General features: G+C 44.7%; 1 protein-coding gene across 1 annotated transcript; it reads left to right on the top strand.

Moving 5' to 3' along the window:
* Window positions 1–483: 483 nt before the first annotated feature.
* Window positions 484–13,246, top strand: Umps (uridine monophosphate synthetase). Its single transcript, XM_034515631.2, has 6 exons — window positions 484–693; window positions 3,256–3,409; window positions 5,315–5,986; window positions 7,444–7,619; window positions 8,616–8,730; window positions 10,980–13,246. The coding sequence occupies exons 1-6, from the start codon at window positions 538–540 to the stop codon at window positions 11,150–11,152; spliced, it is 1,446 nt and encodes a 481-aa protein (XP_034371522.1). The 5' UTR covers window positions 484–537; the 3' UTR covers window positions 11,153–13,246.
* The last annotated feature ends 3,302 nt before the right edge of the window (window positions 13,247–16,548 follow it).

Below are 16,548 nucleotides of genomic sequence, written 5' to 3'. Positions count from 1 at the left end.
ATTATCCTTCCAGATACCCGATACTGTCAGTTCATCCTCCCTAACTCGTCCCACCCTTCTTCATCCAGTACACTTCAAGTGGTCTAAAGGAAGTAAGCACGCGTTTCTTTGCCAGCCTCTGAGTGCACAATAACCTGCTTTATGTTTCTATGTGCAAATTACTGTGAAACTCTCCCACGCCAACAGCTGTGAAGTTAATACAAGAAGGTAGTCACAGGTTATGTCTTGGAGGATTTCTATGTTATGGAATGAAACCTTGAGATTGTACAGGAGTGGCTGTTAACAGAGACTGTATCAGATAAAGAAGCACTAAGCTATAAACAAAACAAAATGAACGGAGCCTATTGACTCCTTCGGAGAAATCAGGCTTCAATCTAGCTTGCAGGTTTTAAAACCCAGCTCTCAAACCAGGAAGCAACTAGCACACGCAAAGAAGCCCGCGGCCCAGGCCGGAAAGGATGGCGGAAGAGGCGGGACTTCTGGTGACGTCACAGGCTCCAAGCCTCTCGGCTTCCAGAGCGAACTGAGCGCGCGAGAATGGAGGTCTCCCTCTCAGCCCTGGGCCCCTTGGTCACCGAGCTGTATGACGCGCAGGCTTTCAAGTTCGGGAGCTTTGTACTGAAAAGCGGGCTCTCCTCCCCAGTCTACATCGACCTGCGGGGCATCGTGTCACGCCCGCGTCTTCTCAGTCAGGTACCAACCCGGAGGGACGGGATGGTTTCGGGTGGCGGGAAAGGAGAGCAGGAGATGGAGGGGGTGGCCGGAATTGGGGACGAGGGAGAGCCACAGACCAGGCAGGCAAGCCCACCCTACTGCTGGTCTGGAGAGTGTGGAGGAGCTTGGAGAGCGGGAGGCTTCGGGTTCTTTGGGACCTTGTTTCTTGACCGATCGGTGTAGACACGTGCTATGCAAGAGCCAGGATAGCTTGTTGGGCTCTGACCAGCGGAGAAGTCCTTGAATGAGTTCTGCGTACTTAACTTTCAGAAAGTGACAATTAGGGAGGAAAAGGCGGGAGGGTGGAGAAATTAGTAGTTGGTGAAAGGACTCAGCTTAATAGTACAAGAAATAATAGCTTAATAATAAGAAGAAGAAGAAATAATAGCTTAATAGCAAGAAATTAAAGCAATATGGTGAACACCAGAAAGACAGATTTATTTTTTATTTTTTATTTTTTGGTTGGTAAAGGTAAAGTGTACACCTAGAGGTTTCTAACCTGGTGCTTCTCAAACCTCGAGTCGGTTGTGTTTGCGTCACCGCCAAGTCGGCCATGAGATAGTGCTTTCTCGAATAAGAAGCTGCCAGCCAAACTGTATGCGGATGGCATTTAGAATGAAAGGTTGGAAATGACTGGAAGTGTTGCTAGCAACTCCGTGTGAATATTGAGCATTGTGAAGTTTTGTTTTGTTTTTCGAGACAGGGTTTCTCTGTGTAGCCTTGGCTGTCCTGGAACTCACTCTGTAGACCAGGCTGGCCTCGAACTCAGAAATCTACCTGCCTCTGCCTCCCAAGTGCTGGGATTAAAGGCCTTCGCCACCACTGCCCGGCTCATTGTGAAGTTTTAATTCTGTTTATCTTGGGTGTGTGTGCCATGGTACACTTTCAAAGGTCAGAGACAACTTGGACGAGTGTGTTCTCTCCCTCCATCTTGAGGGTTGAAGGAATTGAACTCGGGTGGTCAGGCTAGGCAGAAAACACCTTTACCAGATGAGTCAGTATGCCTGCCAAAATTGTTAATAAAGCACTGGGGCTGGAGGCAGGAGTTAAAAGGTCATCACAGTCCAGCTGCATAGTTGGCCCTAGGCCAGCCTGGGCTACACGAGAATTTGTCTCAAGAGCAAACAAACTAGTGGAATAGTTGAAAGTTACTAGTGGCTACTTTGTTGGTTAATATAACTGTAGAATATCAAGACATACATAGCCAGGTTTGGTGGTGCACAGCTATAATTCCTGCATTTAGGAAACTGAAGCAGGAGAATTGTGTTTGAGGTCAGCCTGGGTTACTACAGGGAAACCTTGTTTCCAAAAACCAACCCCTCTCCCCCCCAATGTATGGTTCCTGTCACATGCTTAAGGTTTGTTTCTCGGGTACCCGTTATACCTAATTGTTGTAAGTAGACTGAAACCCTAATTGATGTGGCTTGAACTGTCAGCTTTCCACCTCCCGGAATCTTACTATGAACTGTATTACCAGAGGTTTATGTAAATAGGTGCTCTCAATATATACCACACCGCCCACACACACAAAGCAATAGATTATATGTTTCTTCCTAGGAATAAGTGGTAATTGACTAGTTGCATATACACATAAACAATTGGAGGAAACTATAGTATTTATCTCGCTAAAATACAAATTCCCAAATGTCCTCTTGTACTCGTATGATTTTGTAAGTTTATGTTTTAGGTATATGCTCATGTCAGTGGTAATCCAAGAAGTGTCTAGCCAACGTCAGATCATGACATTTATTTAACTTGGTAATCTTAAATTTCAGTTACTATGCATCTTGGTTTAGGTGCATGTAAAGAAACATGACAGATCAGTAAAAGCCTGCAGGAAGAAGTGAGTACGGTAGAATAATGCTGTGGACATAGAGGAGTGATAATCTAAATCTAAGAAGACATACATTTTCCGATTTTCCTAGTCTTATCCAGCAGTGTGTGTGTGTGTGCGTGTGTGTGCACCTGTCTGTCTGTCAGTGACTGTATGATACTGGGGATTGCGTCCCTGGTTGTAAGTACACCAGGCAAAGTGTTCTATCATTGAACTACCCCTTAGTACCTGCCACATTCATTACAGATAATGATATAACAGTTCTGGGGATGTTCATGATTTTAGTATTAGAAATCACACACTTTGCAGCTTAAAAAAAGTCACAAGCTTTTCAAAATACAGAAGAAGCTAGAGTAGAACATGCCCATAATCGTAGCATCTGGGAGGCTGATGAGGCAGGAACATCCTCCCTGACACGTTTCCTATTGTCCCCGGTGTGGGTCCTGAATCTATCGGAGCAGGTTCATGGTGTTTATGTTTGCATACCAGGTTTTAAGATTGTTGTGATGGGTCTAAATCAGTTGCTTGATATTTTCTTTCCTGAGTTTAGATACTCAAATAGTAAATTGTTATGAATAATCCATTTATGTCTTAGGATCTAATAATCTCCTGGGGGCATGTATTTCCATTTCTGCTAGGCTGCTGCATGATTTGGGCGTCATTTGAAGTAGTAATAATGAAAAGTATATGTGTTCCTTTTCTTACAGGTCGCAGACATTTTATTCCAAACTGCCAAAAATGTTGGGATCACTTTTGACAGTGTGTGTGGCGTCCCTTATACAGCGTTGCCACTAGCGACAGTTATCTGCTCAGCCAATCACATTCCCATGCTCATTAGGAGGAAGGAAACAAAGGATTATGGTAAAATAAAAATAGCATAAGCCTCAAGTTAATATGTAACTTGTTAGGAGTTTGTTCTCTTTCAGGCCCCGGTGTTTACTAGAGCTGTTGAATGCACTTCACAGGCCTGGTCAGCTATTGAGTTGCTGACTTTCTTGCTACGAAGACCTTCCCCTATAGTCTGGGTCTGAAAGGCTCTTTCTGTTGACTGGGCAGTAGAAACAAAGTGCTTGGTGAACCCCAACCTTTGTATTGGCTCTTCCTTCATCAGCAGAATGTTCTAATTTTTAGAAGATTTTTGTTTATATTGGCATGGTAGTGCTTTGTTAGTTTTGTGGGGTTTTTTTTGTTTGTTTGTTTTGTTTGGTTTGGTTTGGTTTGGTTTGGTTTTTTGAGACAGGGTTTCTCTGTATAGTTCTGGCTGTCCTGGAACTCACTCTGTAGACCAGGCCGGCCTTGAACTCAGAAATCCTCCTGCCTCTGCCTCCCAAGTGCTGGGATTAAAGGCATGCGCCACCACCGCCCGGCTTGTTAGTTTTTTAAAAAGAGATCTTTTAAGATCCAATTATGTAGTGTCTTGGGTTTGCTTCTGAGACTTGAGAGAGGACAGTGAGATAGTTCAGTGGGTAGAGGAGCCTGCGCTAACTCTAACCTGAGTTTGGGTGCTGCGTCCCACGTGGTGGAAGGCAAGAACCCACTGCTGCAGGTCGCCCTTTGACCTCTACACATGTGCCCCCACAGCCATGGTGGGGGAAGGCTAAGATATAGATACTGGCCATGCATCACTGAGTGGTGAGTTTATTATAGTTTGAAGCTAAAAGTAATCTGCCCATAGGAGTGTAGTTCTGTTTCCTTGTGTGTTCACAAATGTTCGTGACACTCATTATTGGCGTGCCTGTAAGTACTCTCTTATTTCAGTCTAAGCAGATTTAGTTAAGCTACGTGATTCCTCCAGTAAGCCCCCCCAAACCTAAACTGTCTACCAAAATAATTAACACACAGTAGAAAATATAAAATGAGTCTCAAAAAAGAATATGAAGTCTAGAGCCTGAGTTACTTATATTTTGTAGCTTATAGTGGGGCTTAAGGGTGGAGAAGTCACATTGGATAATTCATTGTGGTTATGGTGTGCAGGAAGTTGTGAAATGTTTCCCTTCTGCATTTAGTTTATGAGTATGAGTGTTTTGCCTGCATGTATGTATGTGTGCCACATGCATGCAGTGCCAGCAGAGGCTATTAGAGGGCATCAGAGTCCCTGGAACTGTAGTTATATAGAGTTGTGAGCTGCCCTATGGGTGGTGGGAACCGAACCTGGTTCTTTGCAAGAGCAGCAGTGATCTTAAGCCACTGGGCCTTCTCCCTAACCCTTTTTTTGTTTGAGGCAGGGTCTTGCTGTAGCTGCCTGACTGGCCTGCATGTCCTAGGCTGATAGGAGGGTCACCAGAGCCTCACATTTTCTGCCTCCTAAGTAGGAAGATAACAGGTGTGTGCCACCTGGCTTTAAATTGCTTTTTTTAAAAAAGCAAATTGTTCAGTTGGTCATGAGTGGTAAACTTATAATCAGTATAGCTGGGAAGGGAATGATTTTATTGATGATACTGGAGTATCCTGTCTTTTATTACTGTATAAGTGATCTTGTTTTAAGAAACTCCAAATTGTTCAGGGGAAAAAAATGAGTTTTACTTACAGAATGAAATAATTTGTCTTACTATAACTATTCTGTATTTAATTGACATTTTGGAGATATAGAGGATAGCAAACAAAACAATTATGGTGCATTAATTAACAGAAAGTAGCTTCAGAGTAAATGATCACAAAAAAGATTTAAATAGTCTTAACTCTTGTATAAATTCATAGCAAGTGGATACATCTTGTGCTAGTTGAACTATCTTACATATTTTTTCAACAGAAGCTTTTTTTTTCTAGGTACCAAGCGCCTTATAGAAGGAGAGATTAATCCTGGGCAGACCTGTCTGGTCATTGAGGATGTCGTCACCAGTGGGGCCAGTGTTTTGGAGACTGTTGAAGTCCTTCAGAAGGAGGGTCTAAAGGTGACTGATGCCATAGTGCTGCTGGACAGAGAGCAGGGAGGCAAGGACAAGCTGCAGGCCCAGGGCGTCCGTCTCCACGCAGTGTGCACCTTGTCCCAAATGCTGGAGATTCTCGAGCAGCAGAAAAAAATTGACGCTGAGATGGTGGGGAAAGTGAAGAGGTTCATTCAGGAGAATGTTTTTTCATCAGCTAATCATAATGGTTTTCCACCTCCTGAGAAGAAAGCATGCAAAGAACTCAGCTTTGGTGCGCGAGCAGAGCTGCCTGGAATCCACCCACTTGCCTCAAAGCTCCTCAGGCTTATGCAGAAGAAGGAGACCAATCTGTGTCTGTCTGCTGATGTGTCGGAGGCCAGAGAGCTGCTGCAGCTAGCAGATGCCTTGGGACCCAGCATCTGCATGCTCAAAACTCATGTCGATATTCTGAATGATTTTACTCTGGATGTGATGGAGGAATTGACCACTCTGGCAAAACGCCATGAGTTCTTAATATTTGAAGACAGGAAATTTGCTGATATAGGAAACACAGTTAAAAAGCAGTATGGAAGTAAGTACAGTCAGAAATAGACTGGCTGAAGGGAAGGTGTATTGGCTCATGTAAGAGTCAGCAGTAGAAAGCTGTTGGGCACTGAGCTGCCTGCTTTCTCTCCATGTCTCAGCTGTGTTCTCCATTCTGTTTGCTTTGTTGACTTGTTTCTCGGGTAGGGAATTCCACGTCTCACTCTAACCTCTGTGTAAACTCCCTTTATTAGCTGGCCTGGGGAATACACCTGCTTCTACCACTACAAGGTCAAACTCTAACCATCATGGACTGAGAATCCTGTTAACTCCCATAAAGAAAATGGGTGAGCCAGGCAGTGGTGCCACACGCCCTTAATCCCAGCACTTGGGTTAATCCCAGCATTTGGGAGGCAGAGGGAGGCAGATTTCTGAGTTCGAGGCCAGCCTGGTCTACAGAGTGAGTTTCAGGACAGCCAGGGCTATATAGAGAAACCCTGTCTCAGGGGAAAGAAAGAAAGAAAGAAAGAAAGAAAGAAAGAAAGAAAGAAAGAAAGAAAGAAAGAAAGAAAGAAAGAAAGAAAGAAGAAAATGGGTGAGCTGCTGTCAGAAGGTGTCCGAGTTCGGGGCAGGCAAAATAAAATGTACTGGCGCTGGCTGAAAATTGCCAATATAGCAAAGAATAGAAAAGAAGTATAGAGTGCTGCTTAGCAGAATGTGTTGCTACACCTTTTCCTATTTAAGTTTTAATATCAGACAGGCAGAGGAGCCTATGGGTGGCCTGGAAAGTGCTTAGTCTTGTACCTGGTTTCTCATGCAGATTTCTGCTCTTAGAAACAAGTGGTCATAGTTCTGTTAGTTCTGATGCTGTTTCACTGCTCTGTAGAACAGAAGTAGCTGCATATCTCTTTTTTAGTGCATGCCTACACCTAATTTTTTTTCTTTCATTATCTGCTACCTCATGTACTAATGATGGCCTGCCAGGACTGCATTGCTTAGCTTACTGGCTGAAGTATAACCTCTCTTTATGCTTGTGTGTTCATTTTTTTCAAAAGTCTGCATTTTTACTGTCTGTTAAAAATGTATATAGTTGCCTGTAAGATTGGGACAGCCAAGAAAACCTGTAGGGGTAAAGTTGCTGAGAGATCTCTATGGTAGGACATCTCGTCTTCAGGAGAATTTCGGGATGTCTCTCGGCCTGAGCTCTGTGAATGTCTTGTCTTCAGAGCAGTCCCTATGTGATGGCACAGGCATTCTAAAACTGCAAAAAAAAAAAAAAAAAAAAAAGTAGCAGCCCGTCAGCGTTCCTGATAAACCAAGTGCAGCACTCTTTGCAAGGATTTCCCTCACTGCCCTCTGACCTAGCTCCCAGAGGAACCCAGAAGTCTACTGATAGAGTGCCGACTCTAACTCGTTAGTAGATCATTTCACACCGCAGTTGGTTGGGGAAAAGATTATTGTTTTATCTCTGAAAACTAGCAAACATCTTTTTTTATTTCTCCTCAGGTGGCATCTTTAAAATAGCTTCCTGGGCAGATGTAGTAAATGCCCACGTGGTACCAGGCTCAGGAGTTGTGAAAGGCTTACAGGAAGTGGGCCTGCCTTTACATCGGGCGTGCCTGCTCATTGCAGAGATGAGCTCTGCTGGCTCCTTGGCCACGGGAAACTACACCAAGGCGGCAGTAAGTGCTGGGGGCTGGGGGAGAGGAGACGAGGTCTGTGTGTGCCGGATGTTCTAGGGCAAGAAAATCCCTTCATCTGAGGCCCGAGGCAGCCGTGGCCTCACCCCACAGCCTCCTCAGTCCAGCTCTTCTGACAGTTTATTAGCACCAGCTGAACACTTTGATCTTGTAGCAGGTGAAGGGTTTGGATTGTTCTCCAGCCCATTTGGACATATTCCTGTGTTTGTTTTTTCATCTTGAGGCAAAGCTGAAGATAAAGGTTGAATTTTAAGTTACTCTTCATGTTTTCCTGTGGTAAATTTTCTAGTTGCATAGTCATCTAGAAAGTGAATAAATGATATTTATACTTTAAGGACCATAATAATGTTTTTGTACAGTGTTTTGTCTGTGTGTCTGTCTGTGTACCATATGCGTTCCTAGTGCCTACAGAAGCCAGTTGAGTGCATTGGAGTCCCTGGAACTGAAGCTACAGATGGTTGTGAGCCACCATGTGGGTGCTAGGAATTGAACTTAGGTCCTAGAAGAGCAAGCAGTACTCTTAACTGCCGAGCCATCGATCTCTATCTAGCCTTCTGTAGTAAAGCCTGAATGAACCATAAATACCAGCGTCCTATGTCAATAGCAAAGGTCTGGCTCAAGGTTAAGCTGTCCCTTATGGTGGTAGTAGCTGGTGGCAAGGCTGACATGTCCCTGTGGGGAAGTAGTACGGGAGTGAGGCCAGTGAAGAACAGGTGCCAGAGGGAAAGTGCTGGAAGAGTGGTGCATAGGTCTTGAAAGTGTGGCCGAATTGTCTATGATGGTACACATCTCAAATCCTTCTTCCAGGTGGGTAAGTCATCAGGTGTTGTTACAAGGAAGAACCATGCAGCATCTTATGATGCTTGCTCTGTCAGAGTTCGGATCTTTTCACGCATGGCTCCTTGGACAGAGGGGTCACCTCAGGACCTTAGTTGTGTTACTCTGTTCTTGTAATACTGCCTACTGTGTCCCATTTAGGTTGGGATGGCTGAGGAACACTGTGAATTTGTCATTGGCTTCATTTCTGGCTCCCGAGTAAGCATGAAACCAGAGTTTCTTCACTTGACCCCAGGAGTTCAGTTAGAAACAGGAGGTAAGTGTGCTCACTAACTGTGGCTCTTCCAGACTCGCTTCCTTATCCACGACAGGCGGAATAACACACTGCAAACTGTGATGGTCTAGACTGTAAACTGTCTTAGTCTAGAACAGCAGTTCCCAACCTGTGGGTCCAACCCCTTTTGTGGGGTCACATGTCAGTTATGGAGTAGCAATGAAATAATTTTTTGGCGGGGGGTAGGGTCACTAATTTTAGCATTGGGAAGGTTAAGAACCACTGATGTAGAACAATGGGTGAGCCTTTGACCTGATAATAGTGTGTACTATGTAAGACAGTTTAATTTTAGGATAGAAGGCTACTTTTGAGATGGAACGTGGAGAGATCTGCTTAATTTAACTCTGCCTCTCAAATGTTGACGCTAAAGGCATGTGCCATCGTTCTGGCTAGAAACCTGATATTTTGGGTTAGCATTTCCTATGTGGTGCTCTGAGTATGCCACCCAAAGGAAGCACTGTGTGTTCCAGCAGGTCTGGAAGACCCTTAGCTAAACAGTTAGATGACTGTCAGACATTTTGATGTGCCTGTGCCAGTGCCTGGCTGGGGTTCTTAAACTTGCCACCACCTCAGATGCAGTTGTAAAGGAGCAAGGCAGGATGTAAAACAGGCACGGGTCAGGGCTGGGGTAGTTTAAATAGTGTGTGCTTAGCTGACGCAAGGCTCTAGGTTTAGTTTTCAGTACCTCACTCCTGCCTGCTAACGAAACTAACTGTCCTGGTAACCATGGGTTCCCTAGAGGTGGATTGGCCATTGCTCAGGGGTGTAGCTCGGCTGGTAGTATTTTATGTCTGTTGAGTATTTCTAGGAATCTGTTCTATCTAGATCAGAAGGTCTTTCTTCTTCTTCTTTTTTTTTTTTTTTTTTTTGTTTTTTTTGTTTTTTTTGTTTTTTGTTTTTCGAGACAGGGTTTCTCTGTGTAGCCCTGGCTGTCCTGGAACTCACTCTGTAGACCAGGCTGGCCTTGAACTCAGAAATCCACCTGCCTCAGCCTCCCAAGTGCTGGGATTAAAGGCGTGCGCCACCACCACCCGGCAAGGTGAATGCTCTTGAAGAACTCTGGTCTCTCAACTCTCACCAGATGATAGAATTGGAGGAGTAGAGAATGTGCCTGGTGTGTCGAGTACTGATTTTTCCAGCACTGAATTGTTAGGATTATTTTATATAGTATTTGCCGTGGGGGGGGGGGGGAAAGCACTGCCTTTTGTTTGGAGTTAAAACAGTTTCAATTTTTACATATTATAGGATAGATAGATCTCCGTGGACTAAGTGGCTTTAGAAGTCAAAAACTCTCGGTAATCTTTTATACTGCAGTTGAAAAGATTTGAGTTCTTTGCCTTTCCATTCTGTGTATCCTGGCTTTGTTTCAGACAGGATCTCTATTTTGTCCTGGAACTCTCTAAGTAGACCAGACTGGCTTGAACTCAAGAGATCCTCCTATGTCCCTGTTGCTGGGATTAAAGGTGTGCACAACCACACCTGGCCTTTTTTCTTGTGTGGTTTAGGCTGGCCTCTACTGAGTGCATATGCCACCATTCCAGCTGCAAGTGAGGCCTTGCACATAGTAGGCAAGTTCTCTCAACACTGAGCTCCAGACTCAAAACTAAACAACTTCTGTTTTTGAGATAGGATTTCTCTGTTTTAGCTCTGGCCATCCTATAACTTACTGTGTAGACCAGGCTGGCCTCAAACTCAGAGATCGCCTGCTTTGGCCTCTCAAGTGCTGCAATCAAAGGTGTGTACTACCCATACCCAGCCTCAGAGTAAACTACTTTTAGTCTCATCTTGATCTGTCAAATGTAGGGATTTATAGTGACCTTAAACTAGTGGGACGGCATGGAGATTGTATGAATATTATATCTATATAGCATAGTACCTCAACACAAAACAAGCTGCATTTAATTCTTTCACTGGATAGCACATTAGGACCTAGGTTTTTAAGAATAGAAAGCATCAAAATCCATTTAACATAATGTTTCTAAAACAGCAAATATTAATAAAATGTCATTTTCCAGGTATGGTGCCATGTGCCTTGGGGAGACAGGCAGATTTCTGAGTTCAAAGCCAGCTTGGTTTACATTGTTTCCAAAAACAAAGGATTACGACTGAGAACTTGATGGGATTGTAGTAGAAATGGTTACGAATAATAAGGTGTCTTATGTAGTAAATGCTCTCTGGACGACTCCTGTGTTGCCCACAGGCTTCCTGAGTTTGCTTTTGTTTCTCTGCAGGGGATCATCTTGGCCAGCAGTACAATAGTCCACAAGAAGTGATTGGTAAACGCGGTTCTGATGTCATCATTGTAGGCAGGGGAATACTTGCAGCAGCTAACCGTCTGGAAGCAACTGAGATGTACAGAAAAGCTGCCTGGGAAGCTTATCTGAGTAGACTTGCTGTTCAGTGAGAAGACGCTAAAAATGGGTGGTATCCCAAAAGTGGCTGGCTTCAAACACCGGTTCTCAGGGCCTGCATCGAGTCAGTGAGAGACAGACTCTGGAGCATCATATCATGGTCTTGTAATCACTGCATTGGTACCGTAATGAGCTCTTTTTAAAGCTTTCCTTGAGACTGGCATTTGTTTGGCAGCTGCCACCTTTGAGATTCCCTGGTCTAGACTGCTTAATTGTTTTAATTCAGTGAGATCCAGTCATATACATCCTATGTTAGCTCTTTACTTCCCTTAGTGCCATGAAGCTGGACTGTTAAATGGAGCAGGAGTTCTAGTTCATTCTACTCAGCAGTCAGTGTAGAAAGTCCATCACAGCTTCCTCTTGCCACATCTGGATCTAAGAAAACGGTAGTACCAGTTCCCCACTGTCATTAATGTGTGTTTGCTAATGGGCTGGGGGATCGTAATGAGTGGCTCGGTGGCTAAGAACACTTTCTCTTATAGAGGGTCAGCATTTGGTTCTCACACCCACATTGTGGCTCACAACCATCCAATCCCAGGGGAGCCAATTTCCTCTTCTAGCTTCCAGGGGATACATGCGATACAATACACTTTTACTTAATAATAAAAAATCTTTGCCAGTGCTAAAAGGGAAAATTTTAGTACAGAAATGTTTGCTCACACACTGAGAATTGGATGCCTCCAGCAGTGTGATCTGACACATGTCTTACACATGTGTAAGAACTTAACTATGCCCATTGCAAATGGGATTCACAGCCTCGATAAACTTGAACCAGTTCCCTCTTTGGCTCACATGCTTACCGAGCAAAGCACCATCACCCTAGTTTGTGCCCTCCATACCTTGTTAGCAGTACCTTAAGTTCTTACTCCTGTCAAAAGGAGAGATCCTTTAGCATTCAGCAGGTAGCTGTATGTAAGTAGTCTAGACGGAGTGGTCTGTGATGTAGCCTGCTAACTTTCTTAGCACTGAGTCAGTATGGCACCCAGTCTGCACATCTGTAAGATGAGCAACTGCACACACTCAGCAAGTAACCATGCATCCTGTAGTAAAGTGGAGTCTAAGTAGCTACAGTGCTTGAAGGAATCTGACTGCAGCGTGAGCCCATCAAGTAAAAGCGTAAGGCATGAGTCTCGGGTGGGTTTGAACTAACATCTGAGAAAAGCTGTCAGGATCTAAGGACACTTCCCTTCTAAGCTTTAGCTTAGTTTTAGTCTCCCGCAGCTATGTGATTCCAGGAATCCAATGGGACCTTCAGTTGTAAGATGCAGACCTAAACTGAGGCCCTGATGTTATGTTCACGCGCATGCCCTTTAGAGCAGTCTTTTAGGGACCACAGGAAAAATGCGTTAGCACAATGCATTAGGCCCTACACTGTTAATTCAGATCAGCATTTGGGGAAATAGGAAACAAAGTCCTCTTGAGGACAGACTTACTGTATCTATTCCAACCATTCAAACTAACTACAGTACCTTTGGCCAAGGCAGTTCATCTTAATATTAAATGCTGTCTGCTTTTCCAGATGTCTGGGCATGGCAGTTTCATCATTAACAGTTACATAATTTACCCAAGATGCTTTTGTCACCAGAAATGTCTCCAATGTTTACTTCATAAATAAGATGTTCCCCAGTGGCATCTTCACTATGGTCACAGTGGCCTTCCTGCTTGTCTGTAAGCAAAAGATAGACTATCATGAGAATATATTGATGTCCCACCAAAAGTGGCAGTTCCCTGAGTTTCTCTTGTAAGTTCCTCTTCAAGTTCCGGAGTTCCTCTTCGGCAGTCCATGAGTGTGCCAGATGTTTTTTGTCAGTGTGACACAGATAGAAAGAGCGACTGTTAAGAGAAAATGTGTCTATCAGATTGCGTTGTGCACATACCTGTTAGGACATTTTCTTATTTAATAGATGTGGGCTGGAGAGATGGCTCAGTGGTTAAGAGCACTGGCTGCTCTTCCAGAGGTCCTGAGTTCAGTTCCCAGCAACCACTTGGTGGCTTACAACCATCTGTAATTGGATCTGATGTTCTCTTCTTGTGTGTCTGAAAATAGCAACAATGTACTCAAATAAAATAAATAATTTTAAAAAATAGTAATTGACGTGAGCTGGAGGAACCCAGTCCACAGTGGGCGGTGGCACCCTTATTTAGGTAGTCTTGACTTCTCTAAAGAAGGCTAAGCAAGTCAGAGCATCCTCCATAGTCTCGCTTCTGCCTCAGCTCTCGCCTTTAGGTTCCTTGTCCCTCAGTGACAGTGTGGCCTGAGGATTGCAAGCTGAAGTGAACCCCTTCACAAGATGCTTTTGGTCACAATAGAACCCTAAGAATTAGTATAAGAATAGACTACTGTAAGTTTTGGTAGTCTGAGGATTGGGGGCTTGATATGATACACAATGGCAGTAACTCATTTCGGCAAGTTTATTCCTTTGAGAAATGATCTCGTCATGTTAGCCCAGCCTTGCTTTGGATTCACAAGGTGAGGATTACAGGTGTACATACCCAACAGCCTCATCTCAGCAATTTCAGAGCAGTCGCCATACCGGTGCTTGCTAGAATTCATTTCACTTGGCTCCAATGAAAGATGCTGTGGTGCAGAACTTGGAACGATGGAAACTTTAAACACAAGGAAGGGACAAGTAAATTCAGGGCCTTCATGGTGATACATACTTCACACTGAATTACCTCTTGCTGTAGCCCTGACTAGAACTAGCTGGCTTAGAACTCTTAGCCAGCTGCCTACCTTAGCCACTTGAGTCCTGGGATTAAAGGCCTATGCTACCACATTAGAGAGAATTCTTTTCAAATACTGGTGGTGCTTCCCCAATTCAGGCATACGTATATATGCATTAAAGGGCTACTATTTGGACTGGAGAAGTGGCTCAGTAGCGCACTCGGCAGCTCTGCCTGTTTAACTTCAGACCCAGGAGGATTTGAGGCCTTAGACAGATGCAGAGCAAAACATCCATAACACAGAAACCTTAACATGGAAAAACGATTTTAAAGGCTGCTGCTGCCAATTAGATTTGTACCAACCTTACAGAATTTGTTTAGATGTCTCATAAAGCCAGCTACCAAAGCCAAACAGCTTGAGGAAAAGAAATCTTAGAATTCCAGCTGCTAAGTGCTTGCCTGTAAGCTGGGAAGCCTGGGTTCGGGTCCCCAGCATCCACGGCAAAGCCAGCAGCCCCTGCACATCAGTGGACACAGCAGACATGCACAAAAAGAACCGGCAGATCCTGGAACTCCATAGCCAGTCAGTGTAGCCAAATTGGTGAGCTCCAGGTTCTGTGGGAGACCCTGTCCCCAAAATAAGGTGGAAAAGAATTGATAGGCTACAGCTTAACTGGTTGCTGCAGGAAGGCCCAGTTACTGTAATTTAACTGCATTGATTTGGCCTGTTGGGCCCAGCGCAGGGCCAAACCACAGCCTCCCATACATAAAACAGTAAGAGAGAGTACCCAGCAAAAGCTGATACTCTGCTTCTGGGGTTCTGCTGTAGTGGAGGTGAGGACCCCTTCCTTTCCTCACTCTGATCCTAATCTGGCTCTCAGTGGGGCTCTGGAGGAACAGTGGCTCTTACACACACACACACACACACACACACACACACACACACACACACACACAGAGAGAGAGAGAGAGAGAGAGAGAGAGAGTTTTTTGGTCTATTCAGGAGTTGGAAGGTAGAGTGTAAAGGGTGTAGGCCAGCTGTATGTCAAGCTTTCCCTGTCCTGATGTAACCAGAATTTGCACAGTCCCCTTCCTACCTGGAACTTGACTACTGGCAGCATATGCAGAGGGTCACTTGCCATTTCCACAGCTAAACCATTTGCACACAAGGGAGGGTCTGAGGGAGGACACCAGCCACTCGCCTTACACCTCCATTTTGTCTCCCTCTGGTATTTTTCACATTCTCTCTCTCTCTCTCTCTCTCTCTCTCTCTCTCTCTCTCTCTCTCTCTCTCTCTCTCCCCCTTCCTTCCTCTATCTTTCCCTCCCTCCCTCCCTCCCTCCCTCCCTCCCTCCCTTCCTTCCTTCCTTCCTTCCTTCCTTCCTTCCTTCCTTCCTTCCTTCCTTCCTTTGGCAGGGTTTCTCTGTGTGGCTCTGGCTGTCCTGGAACTCACTCTGTAGACCAGGCTGGAATTGAGATCCACCTGTCTCTGCTTCCTGAGTGCTGATGTTTTTCTTCTTGAGTCATTCTCTTCCGCATTGCTCTTGGGTTCCAAGGATGACAGGACTAACTGTTCCCTGTAGTAGCCATCTTTATGACAAAGGACCAAAACTAAATACTTGGAGGAAGCCTAATAGGCTATATCACCTCACAGTGAGGTCCATCAACATGAGAGGGCAATTACCTGTAAAGGAACCCCAGGAACAATCATCTTGTGGAAACCAGATTGCTCCCCTCAGGTGATGAACATGATAAAAACTTTCCCACACCCCTAAGAACCAGAACTGACATAATAACCAGGCAGACCCCTGGCCTGACGAAGACCACCTGCTCTCTTGGTTGTGCATCCCCCATCCTTGCCCTAGGCTTTCCCCTCAAAGAAAACCATCAAAGTGCCTGTCAGATATGGAAGATAGATGAGGGGAGGCCACTGAGCCCCTCTAAATAAAGCTGTTTCCTCAAACAAGGCATAGTGTCTCACACCTGTAATCCTAGCGCTCAGAAGTTGCAGGGAGGAAGATCATGAGTTCTAGCAACTTAAGGCTACATAGTGCAAACCTGTCCAAAAAAAAAAAAAAAAAAAACACAGCAGCTCACACCAGCATTGCAGCACTAAGAGGATTAGTCAGAGGTCAGCCAGGGCTACATAGGGATACTCTGGCCAGGCGGTGGTGGAGCACGCCTTTGATCCCAGCACTTGGGAGGCAGAAGCAGGCGGATTTCTGAGTTCAAGGCCAGCCTGGTCTACAGAGTGAGTTCCAGGACAGCCAGGCAGGGTCACACAGAGAAACCCAGTCTCGAAAAACCAAACGGGGGAAAAAAAAAAAAAAAAAAAAAAAGGAATACTCTGTCTGAGGGATTTTTAGTTAATTGGATCACTTAAAGTCAGAAGACCCACCTTAAAATTCAGATCATTTGAGGTCAGAAGACCCCCCCCCTTCAACCTGGGGCCACACCTCATGGCAGCCTATGAAAGGACAGAGAAAAGTGCTTGCTCGTCCTCAACGGCAAGTTCATTCCTTCACTGGTATTAGAGCTCACTTCTTTGGGAATTTCAACAGTTTTGGTTGGATTAGCCAGACACAGCCCACATAAACACGCTAATAAATTTCCTTTCTTTATATATAAAGTCTATCGGTTCTGTTCCTCTAGACTCTAGAGAACCCTAACACATCACATGATTATAGAGTCTCCTCAGGAATGCCTAAGATGCCACCCAGGCTCC

The sequence above is a fragment of the Arvicanthis niloticus genome, chromosome 12 (assembly GCF_011762505.2).
Source record: "Arvicanthis niloticus isolate mArvNil1 chromosome 12, mArvNil1.pat.X, whole genome shotgun sequence".
Lineage (NCBI taxonomy): Eukaryota > Metazoa > Chordata > Mammalia > Rodentia > Muridae > Arvicanthis > Arvicanthis niloticus.
The sequence above is the reverse complement of the archived record's forward strand: the minus strand, read 5'-3'. Positions and strand labels throughout refer to the sequence as shown.

Excerpts from the sequence above, each read along its gene's own strand:
- Umps (XM_034515631.2), top strand. The coding sequence starts at position 538 with ATGGAGGTCTCCCTCTCAGCCCTGGGCCCCTTGGTCACCGAGCTGTAT. Across the intron at positions 3,410-5,314 it reads GAAGGAAACAAAGGATTATG|GTACCAAGCGCCTTATAGAA; the intron begins GTAAAATAAAAA and ends TTTTTTTTCTAG. Across the intron at positions 8,731-10,979 it reads AGTTCAGTTAGAAACAGGAG|GGGATCATCTTGGCCAGCAG; the intron begins GTAAGTGTGCTC and ends GTTTCTCTGCAG.